Source organism: Apteryx mantelli, chromosome 5 (genome assembly GCF_036417845.1).
Source record: "Apteryx mantelli isolate bAptMan1 chromosome 5, bAptMan1.hap1, whole genome shotgun sequence".
NCBI classification, from domain to species: Eukaryota; Metazoa; Chordata; class Aves; order Apterygiformes; family Apterygidae; genus Apteryx; species Apteryx mantelli.
Genome location: NC_089982.1, coordinates 15023856 through 15036673, shown reverse-complemented (window position 1 = coordinate 15036673; position 12818 = coordinate 15023856). Strand labels below are relative to the sequence as shown.

At 39.2% G+C, this 12818-nt stretch overlaps 1 protein-coding gene across 1 annotated transcript in view; it reads right to left on the bottom strand.

Moving 5' to 3' along the window:
- Positions 1-12818, bottom strand: part of PDLIM5 (PDZ and LIM domain 5) — a 122830-nt gene that overhangs the window by 35882 nt on the left and 74130 nt on the right. The window contains exons 6-11 of the mRNA XM_067297536.1: positions 11322-11339; positions 10859-11031; positions 9189-9225; positions 6900-6929; positions 4623-4757; positions 3786-3902 (exon numbers count right to left, since the gene is read on the bottom strand). Coding sequence (XP_067153637.1) covers positions 3786-3902; positions 4623-4757; positions 6900-6929; positions 9189-9225; positions 10859-11031; positions 11322-11339 — 510 coding nt within the window. The remainder of the gene's footprint in view (positions 1-3785; positions 3903-4622; positions 4758-6899; positions 6930-9188; positions 9226-10858; positions 11032-11321; positions 11340-12818) is intronic.

Genomic DNA, 12818 nt, shown 5'->3' with positions numbered 1-12818 from the left:
AGAAGCTGCTCAGATTTCTGCCCTTCTTGGGTACGAACTACTCGTCTTCTACTTTTCGACCTTTGTTTAAAGCATTTCCCTCACCACAAAACTTTAAAAAATTTGGGGAAAAAATCATTTAGAAAGGAAATAATGCTAAAATATTTCTGCGTTCCAAGAACATAGCCAAAGGCCAGAATTTATTTTGTTTTGTAAGAGAGTTAATAGGGCAATCAAACACCATGATTTGAGTTTTTTTTCTCTGAAGGAGAATACACATGAGTGTTTGATATGACAACAGGAGAATGCGCAAAAAAGACAAAAGAAGTCCCTCTTAACCCAAGATTCCTCTGCACATCTGTAATATAAGCTATATATGGAAGCCATTCTGGAAATAACCTATCACGAAATTTTTCTCTCCTTCAAATAAATTCCCATTTTTTCCATTCACAGCGAAGAAAAAGAAAATTAAAAAAAAGATGAAACTGAGACAAAGAAGCAGTATTTTAATTTCCAGATTAAACAAGAGGCTCAAACTACAAGCCAGATGGTCAGGAGAAAAAAAATAGTTGCTATTCTTTGCCAATATGAATACAGACATTTAACCAGCTGGAGAAAGTTTGCAAAAACATCCCTAATTGCAACTGTTCAATACATAACTGAGATATGGATACTAGCATATCATCTGTATTACCAACCCTTGCTTGTATGAATTTTGCTGTCGCTCCGCTAAGGTAATGGGTTTACTGTGCATCCCAAGGGGAATGTGGCTATGCTTTCTGGATTTCCCCGAGCTCATTTTAAAGCTGCTCTCTTGCTAGGTTCATTTTGCCAAATAATAAACTTAGAACCATAGGTCCCGAGTGAGTAAATTTCCTCTTCCTGGACACAGAGCTAGGATTTGGAAAGAATTCCTTACTACTCAGAACACAGTATTTGCAGCAGTATCTGCAAGGCATTTGTAGCCTAGTATGTGTCGTAATACTGGAGTTTTCCTGGCAGACATAAATCATTTACCGGACTAATATTTTTCTCTTTTTCCATCCCATGTTTTCTACTTCAAGAAGAGTACTGCCGCACACCTTTTGTAGGTATTTTTCTTCTTTCAAGACTCCTAACTTCTTGCCCCATCTGCTTCCTGGGATTTAAGAGAACACATTGCTGAAACCATCACGACCAAGTCTTTTCTGTGGGGGGACCAAAGGTTACTATGAAGTCAGTGGTCCGCTGTCCAGGTAGACCTCTGCCATCAACTCCCTCCCTCCTGACTGCCCTCGTGAAGGCATTCTCTTTCCCCGAGCTTCAAGGGAGCCTTCAAAAGCTACAACAGCAAAACAAATCGGACTGGAAACTGGAAAGCTCCAACGGTAGAAATCTGTATTTTGTTGTGAGGGTCCGCCTCATTTCTCTAGACTGGCTAAGACTACTACCCTAAAGGGGAAGCTGTCAAACTCAAATCATCTTGTTGGATTTCTAGCTGTAGAATACATACACAAGTATGGGCAAAGCATATCCTTGTATGCTTATCTTTTTACAAAAGTGGGTCTCTGCCTGGAGGCCCAGCTGGACCACAAATTTTCATTTAATTCTCTCCTAGCTGCCCGCAGGTTGCAGCGTTGTAGGTACAGAGCCACGGAAGCTGCAGGCTCCTTCTGCCATCAGCACCCTGGAAGCAACATCTCTAGCTTCATTCCGAAACTATGTAGTGACAAAAGTAATCCTGGGAATGCTAAGTGCCTGTTTTCAAAGTATTTAAAACAGTTGATGCTACAAGAAGTTATTAAATAAACAAACTTTCCTTCAAGAGCCCTGGAGTGATTAAAGAAAACACAAGGGCTATTTTCATTTCTTTAAGGAAGGGCTACCATGAACATATTGAAAAGGGACAAATCAAAACGTTACTGTTACATGCAGCAAAATCTATTTTGTCTGAGTGTCAACAAAACCCCAAAGTGCTCTGCTCCTGAAAGACAACTTCATCCTTGCAAGTGAAGGAAACGCTCCTATACTCTGACCTCACTGTAAGTAGAAAATGGAGCACTGTATTCTTCACTGGCCACAACTATTGACTCTTGTTGTGTAAAGGTCCTAAATAAGGGCAGCTGAACACCGGAGGAATTTCTTGGAATTTCTTTTTCTTTTCTTTTCTTTTTTTTTTTAAACAGTGAAAGCATAATATACGCCTGTGACGTGGCACTGCAAAAACAGCAATAGATCCTGTAAAACCTAGGGACTAAACTTTACTGGCAAAGATCAAATGCACGTTTTCAACAGCAGGCACAGTGAAATGACTTGCTCAGTCGTGCAGAAACCTCATTTTTCGAATTTGTATTTCACTTGCAGCTATACCTCTGTCAGACACCAAGGGCACACAAATTTATCCTACAGCCAAACAGAGCTGGAGGTGTGAACAGCTTAATCATCTGTGAAACAGAAACAAGGGTCTCTATTTGTTACCAAGTTCTACTGCTAAAAAGGTAGAAAGTCTCTGAGAAATGCATATTTACTAGAGATACCCCTGTGTACACTCCAGTGATGGAGACATATTTAAGGATCACACATCCCTCACGGTGGCTACCAAATCACCGCACCATCTACTACTCAGACACCATCCCTGAGCCTATTCCCAACTTGTTGGCATCTTGTGATGAGGGTGAACTGATCCAAGACCAGTTATTCAAAGAAAGACGTGTTGATAGAGACAGGTCACTGAAAAATCAGTTGTGTCAGGGGGAGGGTCTCTGAAAGGGAATTCTGCTGTTTAGGAAAGCAAAGAGCACACCAATAACCTACTGGATGAGACCAGTCCGTGGAGGGGAAAAAAAGCAAAAAACACCCTATGCTACCTTGTTAATCACACCACAGGTGAAAAATGTATCTAACTGGAGAGACTTCTCTCCTGACCTAGTACTCTCCCGACACTGCAATTGCAAACAGTCCTGTCATGCCCTGCAAACTGCAAGGGCAATCAAAGGGCAGGAGTTCCCTCGGTGCTATGCCACTTCATCTTCTGACCCGAGAGGAGACAGAGACCAAGTGAAAAGAACATTTAATCCTTAACAGGTCTTCTTTTAAGCAGCAGCTTTGTTTAGCATTTGGGATTTTGTTTTTTCGCCCAGGTAGCTAGTGTTCGTTACATACACAGCCAAAGTCCTAAACTACAAAACACAATCAATCAGGAAACATTATCAACCTTCAGTGACAGTGTCAGAAAACCCAAAATTACTGTCATCATCTTATACCCAAAGATGACCTCCAAAACATCAAAAATTTGTTAAGAAAAGTGCCAGTGAAGCCATCCAAGGCCAATGACAGGAAATTTGCCAGGTGATCATCTACTTTTCTTTCATTGCACAATAGCACAGTGGAGTGCTTTAACACAACCATTCTCTTCTTGTTTTTTTTGATATTTTTGATATTTTTGATAAATATCAATCTGTGATTGATATTTTTAAAGGTCCTCTTCCATATGTTGAAGTAATCTGAATTTGACGTTTGAGTTGTTAAGACCAGTGAAACGTTGTGCCATCAGGAGATGGGAGGGACATCCACTGACTATGTATCAATACATACTAATATTTTGTCTTGTTTTAATTGGTCTCCATGAAACTGTTCATTGATACGTTCAGCTTTACTTCTCCTCCTACCCACCATTTCTGGAAAGAGCCCTAACGAACAGCAGATCAGCAAAGTTCATCTTCAGTGAATGACGGACAACCCTCCCTCCTGCGAGACAACCAAGTCTAAGACAGATCAACATAAGAGCAAGACTGTCATTAAACTGCCACCGCCTGTGAATGATTTACCTCCCAGGAGCTGTGGAGACAAGGTGTTCAGGAAGCCTGGGAGAGGGAGCACTGCCGGGTAAGGATGCTGCTATGGGCGAAATAGCTGCAGCAGGCTCCGGTCTAGCACCCGTTGCATTGCATTCACAGCGACAAAACCACACCGACACACACACAGAAAAAGGATTTTAATCTATACTGAAACAGTATGCTGAACAGGAAAAACACTCTGCACACAAGTGTTAGCACTGTGAAAGAAAACTGAAGTTTACAGTGAAGTGTAGAGGAGAATAAGACGAGGCGCAATAGGCTTGAGACCTGCCATGCTTTTAGTGGAAGTTGAAAAGCGTCCTACTGCTTGTAAACTCATTAACAGCCAAGCAGTGTATTTACAAAGATGAAATATGTATTCTGGATTACATTATATGGTGGAAAACTTATAGGAAATACTACAAAAGCATCAGCCTCAACTGGTGGTGGGATTAATTCCCAAAGTTATATATACTTTTTGCTGTGATTTCTTTAGTGTGTTAGCTTTGTGAGGGTTAGAGTATATATTTCTTAATATCTTTTTCATGTCCTTCCATTTGTTCAGTCATAACAAGAAAAATCTAGAAAACGTTGGATTAAAGGCCCTCTCCTTGAGGAACACCCATTGGACATCTCACTGCAATGTGCAAAAGTGAAATACAAGGTACAAAGAAACCATAACCACAAGTTTTGAGCAGACTGAGTTAGCTACGTGAGTAGGATTTCATTTTCTTTGATTAGCATGCAGGATGAAGTTTATTAATAAAGCAGGTAGCCTTAGAATGCTGCAAATTATTGAACAGATTTAGGAATGACCACGAAGCCGACCTTGTAGGTGGTAAAGGTGTTGATGGCAATTCTGATACAGGCGGCATCTCAAAAGTCTGAGTAGCTACAGAGTTTTTATTCAGATTAATAGAGGAATCCTCGGCTCCTGTTCCATTAGGCAGATCTGCAGGTATGCTTTACAAATATTTATGACATGGGGTGGGGGGAAAAAAAGTCACATGATTTATGACAGAGGTTATTTCAGGACTGACCAAGAGTGGGACAAATATTTTCCAGTGGCAACAGATTAGCTAAACTCTAAATCTGGAAAATCCAGACATGGCTTCACTCAGGACAATTAGTTGACTCTACATTTCTAAGACCAAAACCAAATCAGTACTCGGTGGGTCAAAACATTTAGAAGTGCTCAACATCAGCAACATGCTTGGAAACTGGATACTGTGGAATTATAACTAAATCAGTTACTAAAACATGTAAATAAACTTTACATAAAAGCTAGACTTTGCCTAAGCTTGAAGTAACTTGTTTAAGAGGTACAATTTACACGTTCTGTTTCAGGGAGGGCTTTCTATTTCAGTTTGCTGCCCTTCCGACTGCTGAAAAGAAATATCCATTCATCCACACAAAAATCCCCAGCAGGTTGCAGTTTAGGCATAAATGAAACTAGAAAAGTAGAATAAAAAAAAATCATAGGACATAGGACAATGCCTGAAAAGTTGGGATATTCAGTGGTAAATTACCGATGGGAGAGAAGTTTCTTTTCTGTTGTTTAATAATATCATACCCTGCCTTCCAGCCGATCATTAACTTTAAGCTTGCTCATTTATATCAAAAAAACACATCAAAATACTTTTCCGAAGATCAGATGTATACTGGCAATTGGAGATGAGCTGAGGCATGTTATCCACATCTGAACGGAAAAGGCGGCCATTTTGGAATCTCATTTTGGATATTTTGGAAAGTAATTTTGGAAGCCCAGAATTTAATGTCAACAAGTGCTGTGCAGTGGGGATACTGGGAGAAGAGATGACATCTTTAGAGCAGTAAATACAAGGGCACTGAAGTCCATCAACAAAACTCATGTAAACATGCACACACTCGCATATGTAATGCATGTGCCCCCATACAGAGAAATACTACAGATAACCCTACAGAGGTAATCCAGCTAAACCGCAGGCAGTCGGGGACCAGACACAGGGCAGCTATTCAAGCAGAAGGAGCAGGCTAATGGGAAATAGAGTTTGAAGGGCTGCTTCCCTTCATGTTATTCTTTTGAGATATTATTTGAGATGTTACTGTTAAGAGACAACCTCTGGGATACATACGTAAAAAGATGGTGAATTTTTACGACTTTGTTACTTCCTTGTAGAGCAGTAATTGTAATATGGCAACTTTGAAAAAGTTTCATTCTCAGCACAGGTCAACTTCACATTCCTGAATACAGAGATTTGCTTAGCCATCTTGAAAATATTTTTTGCTAAAATACATGCTGTCTTAATAAGGGAAATAGCGACATACCACAAAGCATTTTTGGGAACTAGCATTTGCTACTGCAAATTCATAGGAAACTAATAGTTTTGGTAGTTTTTCTTTAACTGTTATCATTTTCTCAATGGATAGACTCTATGGCTTTCTAAGTTTACTTTCAATCGAAACAGAGATATCTATGTTTTGGATTATTTAGGGAGGCTTTTCTTCATTCTCACTAAAGCAACTCATTCTTCAAAGGGCTAAAAGCTAGTAAGGCAGACAAATATAATGGTAAATTAAATACCAACATGAAGGCACTCTCACTATCTAGGAACATCTCCAAAATGTAAAAATACTTGAAGGTCAAACCATTCTACCCTTAGAAAGACTACTTTACAGACAATCTAAGTTTTCACAGTTTTCATTGCATTGATCATCTTAAGCTCCTTTCTCCTTTCCAGTCATAAAAAACTTCTTTAAACCAGGAAACAATTTTAACATGCTACTTTGTATTCCTACTTCAACACACAGTATTCTACTGAATGATTATATTGTGGTATATCAGTAACTCAGTAACACACTTCATTTTAGTAATGCGTGACTCAGTCAACTGAGTTACGTGACAAAATCAAACTGAACAGCAATTCTCATCCAAAGACCACCTTTAGGGAGATTATTAAAGTGACTATTTCCCCCCGCTATCCCTATGGAGTTAAACGTAAAAGGCGTGTAAGATGTGATATGCTTTGGTCCATCATTACAGGTGCAATTTTAATTGTACTATGTGCTGTGCGTTGTTATACATCCACAGCAGTGACTGTTAGTGCTAGATAACTTGGCTGTTACCTGAGGTCTCCATTCTCTGTTTGGCTTTCCCTAGAAATAAAATGACAAATACAGTAAGCTACTGCTGTACTGTATACCAACATAAACCAGCTGAAAAGGAAAAAACAAGCTTAAAATGCTTATGCCACAGGTCTCCCCTTCTCTGAATTTTAAAGCTGTAAAATAAAACAAAACAACGCCCCAACCACCACCTCTGTGTCGACAAAAGTGTTTGCAGTGGACATTGATCTGTTCACGGGACCAATTTCATCCGAGCACTTTACGCAACACGAAGTCTAAGCCAGTCACGAGGACTGGGCTTTTATATGTGCTTTACAATTCACCTAGGAGGTTCAAAACTTTTCAGTGAATGTTACAAGCTGACCATGAATTTTACTTAGCAGAATTCTTACTCCTATCGTAACCCCCAAAGGTCAGTCATTTTCCTGATGTCTGCAAATCTTTGTGTTGGTTTTGAAAACACAAAAATATAATACATATTTTTAACACAACCAGGAACTCTGCTACTCTGATATTCTTGTACAATTCAGGTTGTTTCTGCTGTGCAGCAGGGATGTAGTTATTTCTCTTACTACAGTCTGTGGAGTTGTTACAAAAATACAGCTCTTTGCAAGAGAAGACTCTGTTAAGGAGTCAGAGAGACTCAAAAGAAAGAACAGACAGAACTAAGTTAAAGCAACTTTTATTAAAATACTCTTCAAGCTTCAGAAAGCATAAATTAATGAATGTGTAGCTACTATAATACATTATTTTACAGGAGAATCATAGGGCCATGAAGCTTTTATGAACACAAGAAATCCTAAGAGCTTCACTCTGAAATAAATAAATACCACCATCTTATCTTACTCTTGTTAGAGGTTATATATCGAAGCCCTTACATGTACACAGCAATGTTCTGCTCAGTTTTTTCTATTTTTTTCGCAATATGAACAGGTTACTTGTTTAAGCAGCAGGCTCTTTATACTGAACTTGCACAAGATATTCAATAGTGGCAAATTTCTTCTTGCTCAAAAGCAGTCTGTCTTCGCGCTCTACTTCATAAAACATTTACAACCACTCTAAAACTGGCCTGCTGAAAAACTAGTGAAGTCGAAGAACATTATCCTGGTAAGTACAATAGTCTGAAGTGTATACAGTCCCTCCTCTTCTCCTTCTCCCGCCCCCAAATCAAAACACCACCATTTCTTGTTCTTTTGTTCATTGTTTTCTGCTTTCTAACAACCTACAGTAACTCAAACTCAGCAATGCAAATGACTCCTTCAAGGCAAAAAAGAACTGCAACAGCCATCTCCTTCCCCACTTTGGAAGATTCAGTCACCCAAGTCGTTCCAGGTTAAACATGTATTTTTTGTCAGCTAGTGATTAGCACAAAAACATTTTCATCTCATTTTTACACATCAGTAGGAAAGTGTTAGAAAAGTATAGAAAAAGCTAGAATTTCTCTTGTAGTAAGGCTAGTGAAATACATTTTCTTTTTTCTTTTTTGCAAAGCAGTTGGAAAAGAAGAAAGGAAGTAAATGTTTGTAATTTTGCTTTTGCAACATGGGTAAAATCACTGGACATTAAGAACACGTGCTGAGACTTCATGGTGCCAGTCACGTAATTTTGTGTATTTGGGGCTAAAGACGTGGCTGGGAATCTTTTCCCTGTGGAAAGAAGTAATAGAAGAAAAATAAGAGAGAACGAAAGTTTGTCTTCGAGCAGTTTCACAAGTGAGCCAAAGCATGCAATCGCCATGCACTACACACATCCCTGCATTTCCTTCCCGTCTTTCAAAAGAGTCGATCTAAAGTCAGTAGAAAGACTCCCAAGGACTGCAACAACCAGTCGATTTAGCCACTAGCCAGTCCCCCTTTTGAACAACACACTTATTCCAAAGCAGTGAGACAGCTGACACTTGTTCACCATCTAGAACGGTAATACTTTCCAGTTATATCTTGAAATCTGACCCACACTTGCAAATCAAAAAATGCCTGGTTAGATGTCGGAAAAGAAAACATGTTGACAAGCTGACCTCATACAGAAAACCAAACCAGACAGTTTCCAAGTTTATGGAAAAAGCTCAAACTCCTGCACAAACATTAATTCTGGACTGCACAGAGATTTAAAAAGGCTGGTCTATGAAGAAAAATATCTTGATTTTTACATGCTGAAACATGAGGCAAAAAACAAGCAACGCTTGAAAAACACCCAGACCTTCAACAAACACATCAAACAGTAATGCATTATCAGCTGAGAATTAAGACATGCAAAGTATTAAAGTAACAAAAACGTAAAACATGAACTCACTTAGTCTTCTTTGCACTTTCAGGTTCTGGTTCTTTCACTGCAAGGAAACAGAAAATTTTGATTTTCTAAGAAACTAAGCAGTACCACTAAACACCGACGTTCCTCCCTGTACTGAAGCATTCTCCACACTAGGAAATTACAACAAGGCTCATCAGGACTTCTTGACTCTAAATATGCCCTAATGGAAATTAGATATGTCTATAAACTTCAAAAGTCCCATAGCTAGCAGGATCGCCGTAAGGTGGCTCTGCTGGTCTCTGCCCTTTCCCTTGAGCCCCTGTCCATGTTGGCACTGGGAAAGGCGTGAGAAGGTGAGTTAAGATGATGATTAGTGGAAGTTCAGAGGTAGGTCTTTTGGAGGAGCATCCAGCAGGTTTACATCAGGTGATAATCCCAGTGTCTGTATACAGCCATGCCATGACCCCATCAAGGTGCTGCAGAAACGCAGATGGGATAAAACTGGGACTGGGAATTTATGGAATTTATATTTAGTTTGACAAATATGGCTGCAATCATATTCTTATATTATTTGTCAACATGATTAATTCATTCACACTGTAAGGGAACACTGACATGTTACTTGATGTTCAGGTCTCATATTTTCCTCTTGAAAGGATTAGTGAAGAAAAGAGTCCCAAGAGAGATCAAACACTCATTAAACAGACTAATGCAAGGCAAGCCCCACAAAACAACCAGTTAACTGTCTGAATTCAGAAGATTTATCACACCTAGACAATAGTCCTTATTTGGGGAGATTAGCACTGGCTTCTGGAGTAACTCTGCCAGTGAACTCCTAGTTGATTTAATCAACCCTGCTCCCAGGATGGGTCCAGTTTCATCACTGCCTTCTTTTAGTATTAGCTGTGAAAAGCATAGGAATGAAATAATCACCCATGTATTAGCTACCTCAGTCTCAACATGACAGAGTTCAAATGTCCTGATGGCATTTCTGATGGATTTATCCAGTATTCAGACCTCAGCCAAAAAATTGTAAGCGATAGCATAATCAAAGTTTTTTCCATACAACAACTGCGAAAGACTTGTTCTGCATCATTAACTCTACTCTTTAGTATATGTAGTCATATCACACCATAAGCAGAGGATGGAGACGTTTCCTTGGAATATACTGAGGAGCTACAGATCTGTGCTCCTGATCAGTAAAATCATTGCATATTGTAAACTTTGTATGACCCTCAAACGTTGTCTACATGCCCAAGAAAGCCTTGGAGTTTTTCCTAAGCACTTTCTGGAGTGTTAATTCAGAACAGGAGTGTCCCCACAATAGTGATGCAGGAGGTGAAAGCAATAACAAACATGTACTTTCTGCCAACGTCTTTGGGAATAGGAATGGCAGTTTTAGGCTCATCTAGAACGTATTAATACCCAAATAAGCTGGGAGTAATGCCAAGTAACGCTTATGTCCTGAGCCATTCAGTAATTGCAGGAGATGTACAAAAATATTTTCCTTTTCCAACATAGCCTTCTGAATCTTTTTTCTTTTAAAGAGCTCACCAAAATTCTGCCTACTGGATTTATTATCCAAGAGGGAAAAATTTTAGAGATGCGCTTAAATCATTTTATCTTTTTTTTTTCTACTACCTTTTAAAAACACCTATTTGCCCAAGGCCATTACTGTTATTTTGTTAACATCACGACATCACGCGACTCACTATGATCAGTGCCGGTGATTTGGGCAAGGATGCGGAAAGAGCGCGACTGGGTGGTTCCTGTCCGAGGGTGCCAGTCCTCAGTGTCTTCGATCAGCCGCTTCTTGCTGGCATCGCTGTGAGTAGGGGTGTGGTAAAATTCTGTATAGGTATCCACGATGTGCTTCCGCGGTGGACTATGGCAAGAAGAAAAAAAGAGAGTAGTGAGGAAGAAGTTTCACTAGGCAATACCACCAAGTTTAGGATAGCTACAAAGACACAGACGGACTGGGGCTTTTCACAATACTTAAAGGCAGCTTCTGCAGGGCATGTTACGCACATCTGAACACGGATTCAGTTCTCTGAACCAAGTGATGAGTTGTAATTACTCCAATCCAACTAAAATATTTTTCCTTGTTTCACTACTGGAACTACTTAACAGAAGGAGTAAATTATTAACAAGGCATTTACAAATTCAAACATTTACCGTTTGGGTGGGTTTTTCCTTGGAGGGGACAGAATAAGACAGCAAGAGGAACAGTTTTCCCAGCATAAACAGGAATAAGAGAAAAAAAGAAAACAAGAAAAAAAAAGTGAAAGAGGTGAAACAAAAGTGTAGCTAAGCTATTCTATTGAATTAGTTTTGTGAGAAAGAGCATTGAAATCCAATTGATAGCGATATTCTCATTCTCTACCATTAACTTCCCAATCTTCCATTTAACTTAATCTTACAGGGAGTTCCATACAGCTATAAGAGGGGGATTTTTTTGCTTGTTTCGATAAAGCAGGGTGGTATATTTAGTTCTGATCAAGTGGGGTATATTTAGTTCTGATTGAGTGGCCCGAGCTGAAAGCCCTGGACAAATTGTCCCCTCTGTTCACAAAAAGCAGAGCCCTCGCTGTGTGCAATGGCCATTGCACATGGGAAGCCTTTTGCAATTAACAAGGCTGGGATCAGAACCGAGTATTTCGAAAATATAGAGATGTTCTAAAGCACAGCGTGGAGGTATCGATGCTCCATTCCCTCTCTGAAAGTCAAAGACATGGAGCGATTATTTCGTCTGGAAATTTTCCCCACAATATTCCATATGCTATTACCAACCCCTGGGCTAGCAGGCTTACAAGAATACAGGATTTTGAAGCTTGGCTTTCAATAACTGATGTAAAAACCCATGTAACAGCACTGATCTGTTTAGAAAAGGGTAACAGAAAACTCATATTAGGTATCTTATTTCTAAATTCTACATTAATTATCTCAAAGCATTCATCTTAAAGACTCTTTGCACATATATTTATATTTACATGACTTACAGAAGATTAACTTTGCCAAACTATCTCCAAAGACATAACAATTCTATTAAAAAAAAGAACTTTAAAGTCACTTCTGTTTTTGTCACTGTTTCCCCACTGTATTTTTAATGTCCAAGGTGTTTTTTGTAAAGAAAGGTGGAACATATGAATGAGAATGATGTAAATTATTAATTTGTCAACAAGTACTAATTAGGCCTTCTCAATGGGATGTATTAGAAAATACTTAAGCAATGGCTTAAAAAATGATGTGAAAGGTATCACACAAAATTAAAGACTGAATTTACTAAAACTGACACACAGTATTAGTTACTGGTGGAGGGAGGGGTATCGAAACAAGGACAGGGCCATTTCCAGGATGGAGCACAAGCAAGGAACACAGCCAAAATGAAGTAAAGCAACAGAACAGTTAATGGAAAAGATAAATTCTGAAAATTAAAGCAATAAAGTTGTAGAGTTACATGGAAATGTAATCAGTTACATGCAATCGACTGTATTTTAGCGATTAGCACAGCGATATAAGTAGTCTTCCACATTTGCTGAAAGTGGTATTATAAACAAAATATCCTGCTGACATTTCCCCTCGCTTTCTCTCTCCTTACAGATCCTACTGCTCCCTTTTTTAAAGCTGAAGAGTCTCCTGGTAATGACTCATGGAGGCAACAAGGTGGTGCCA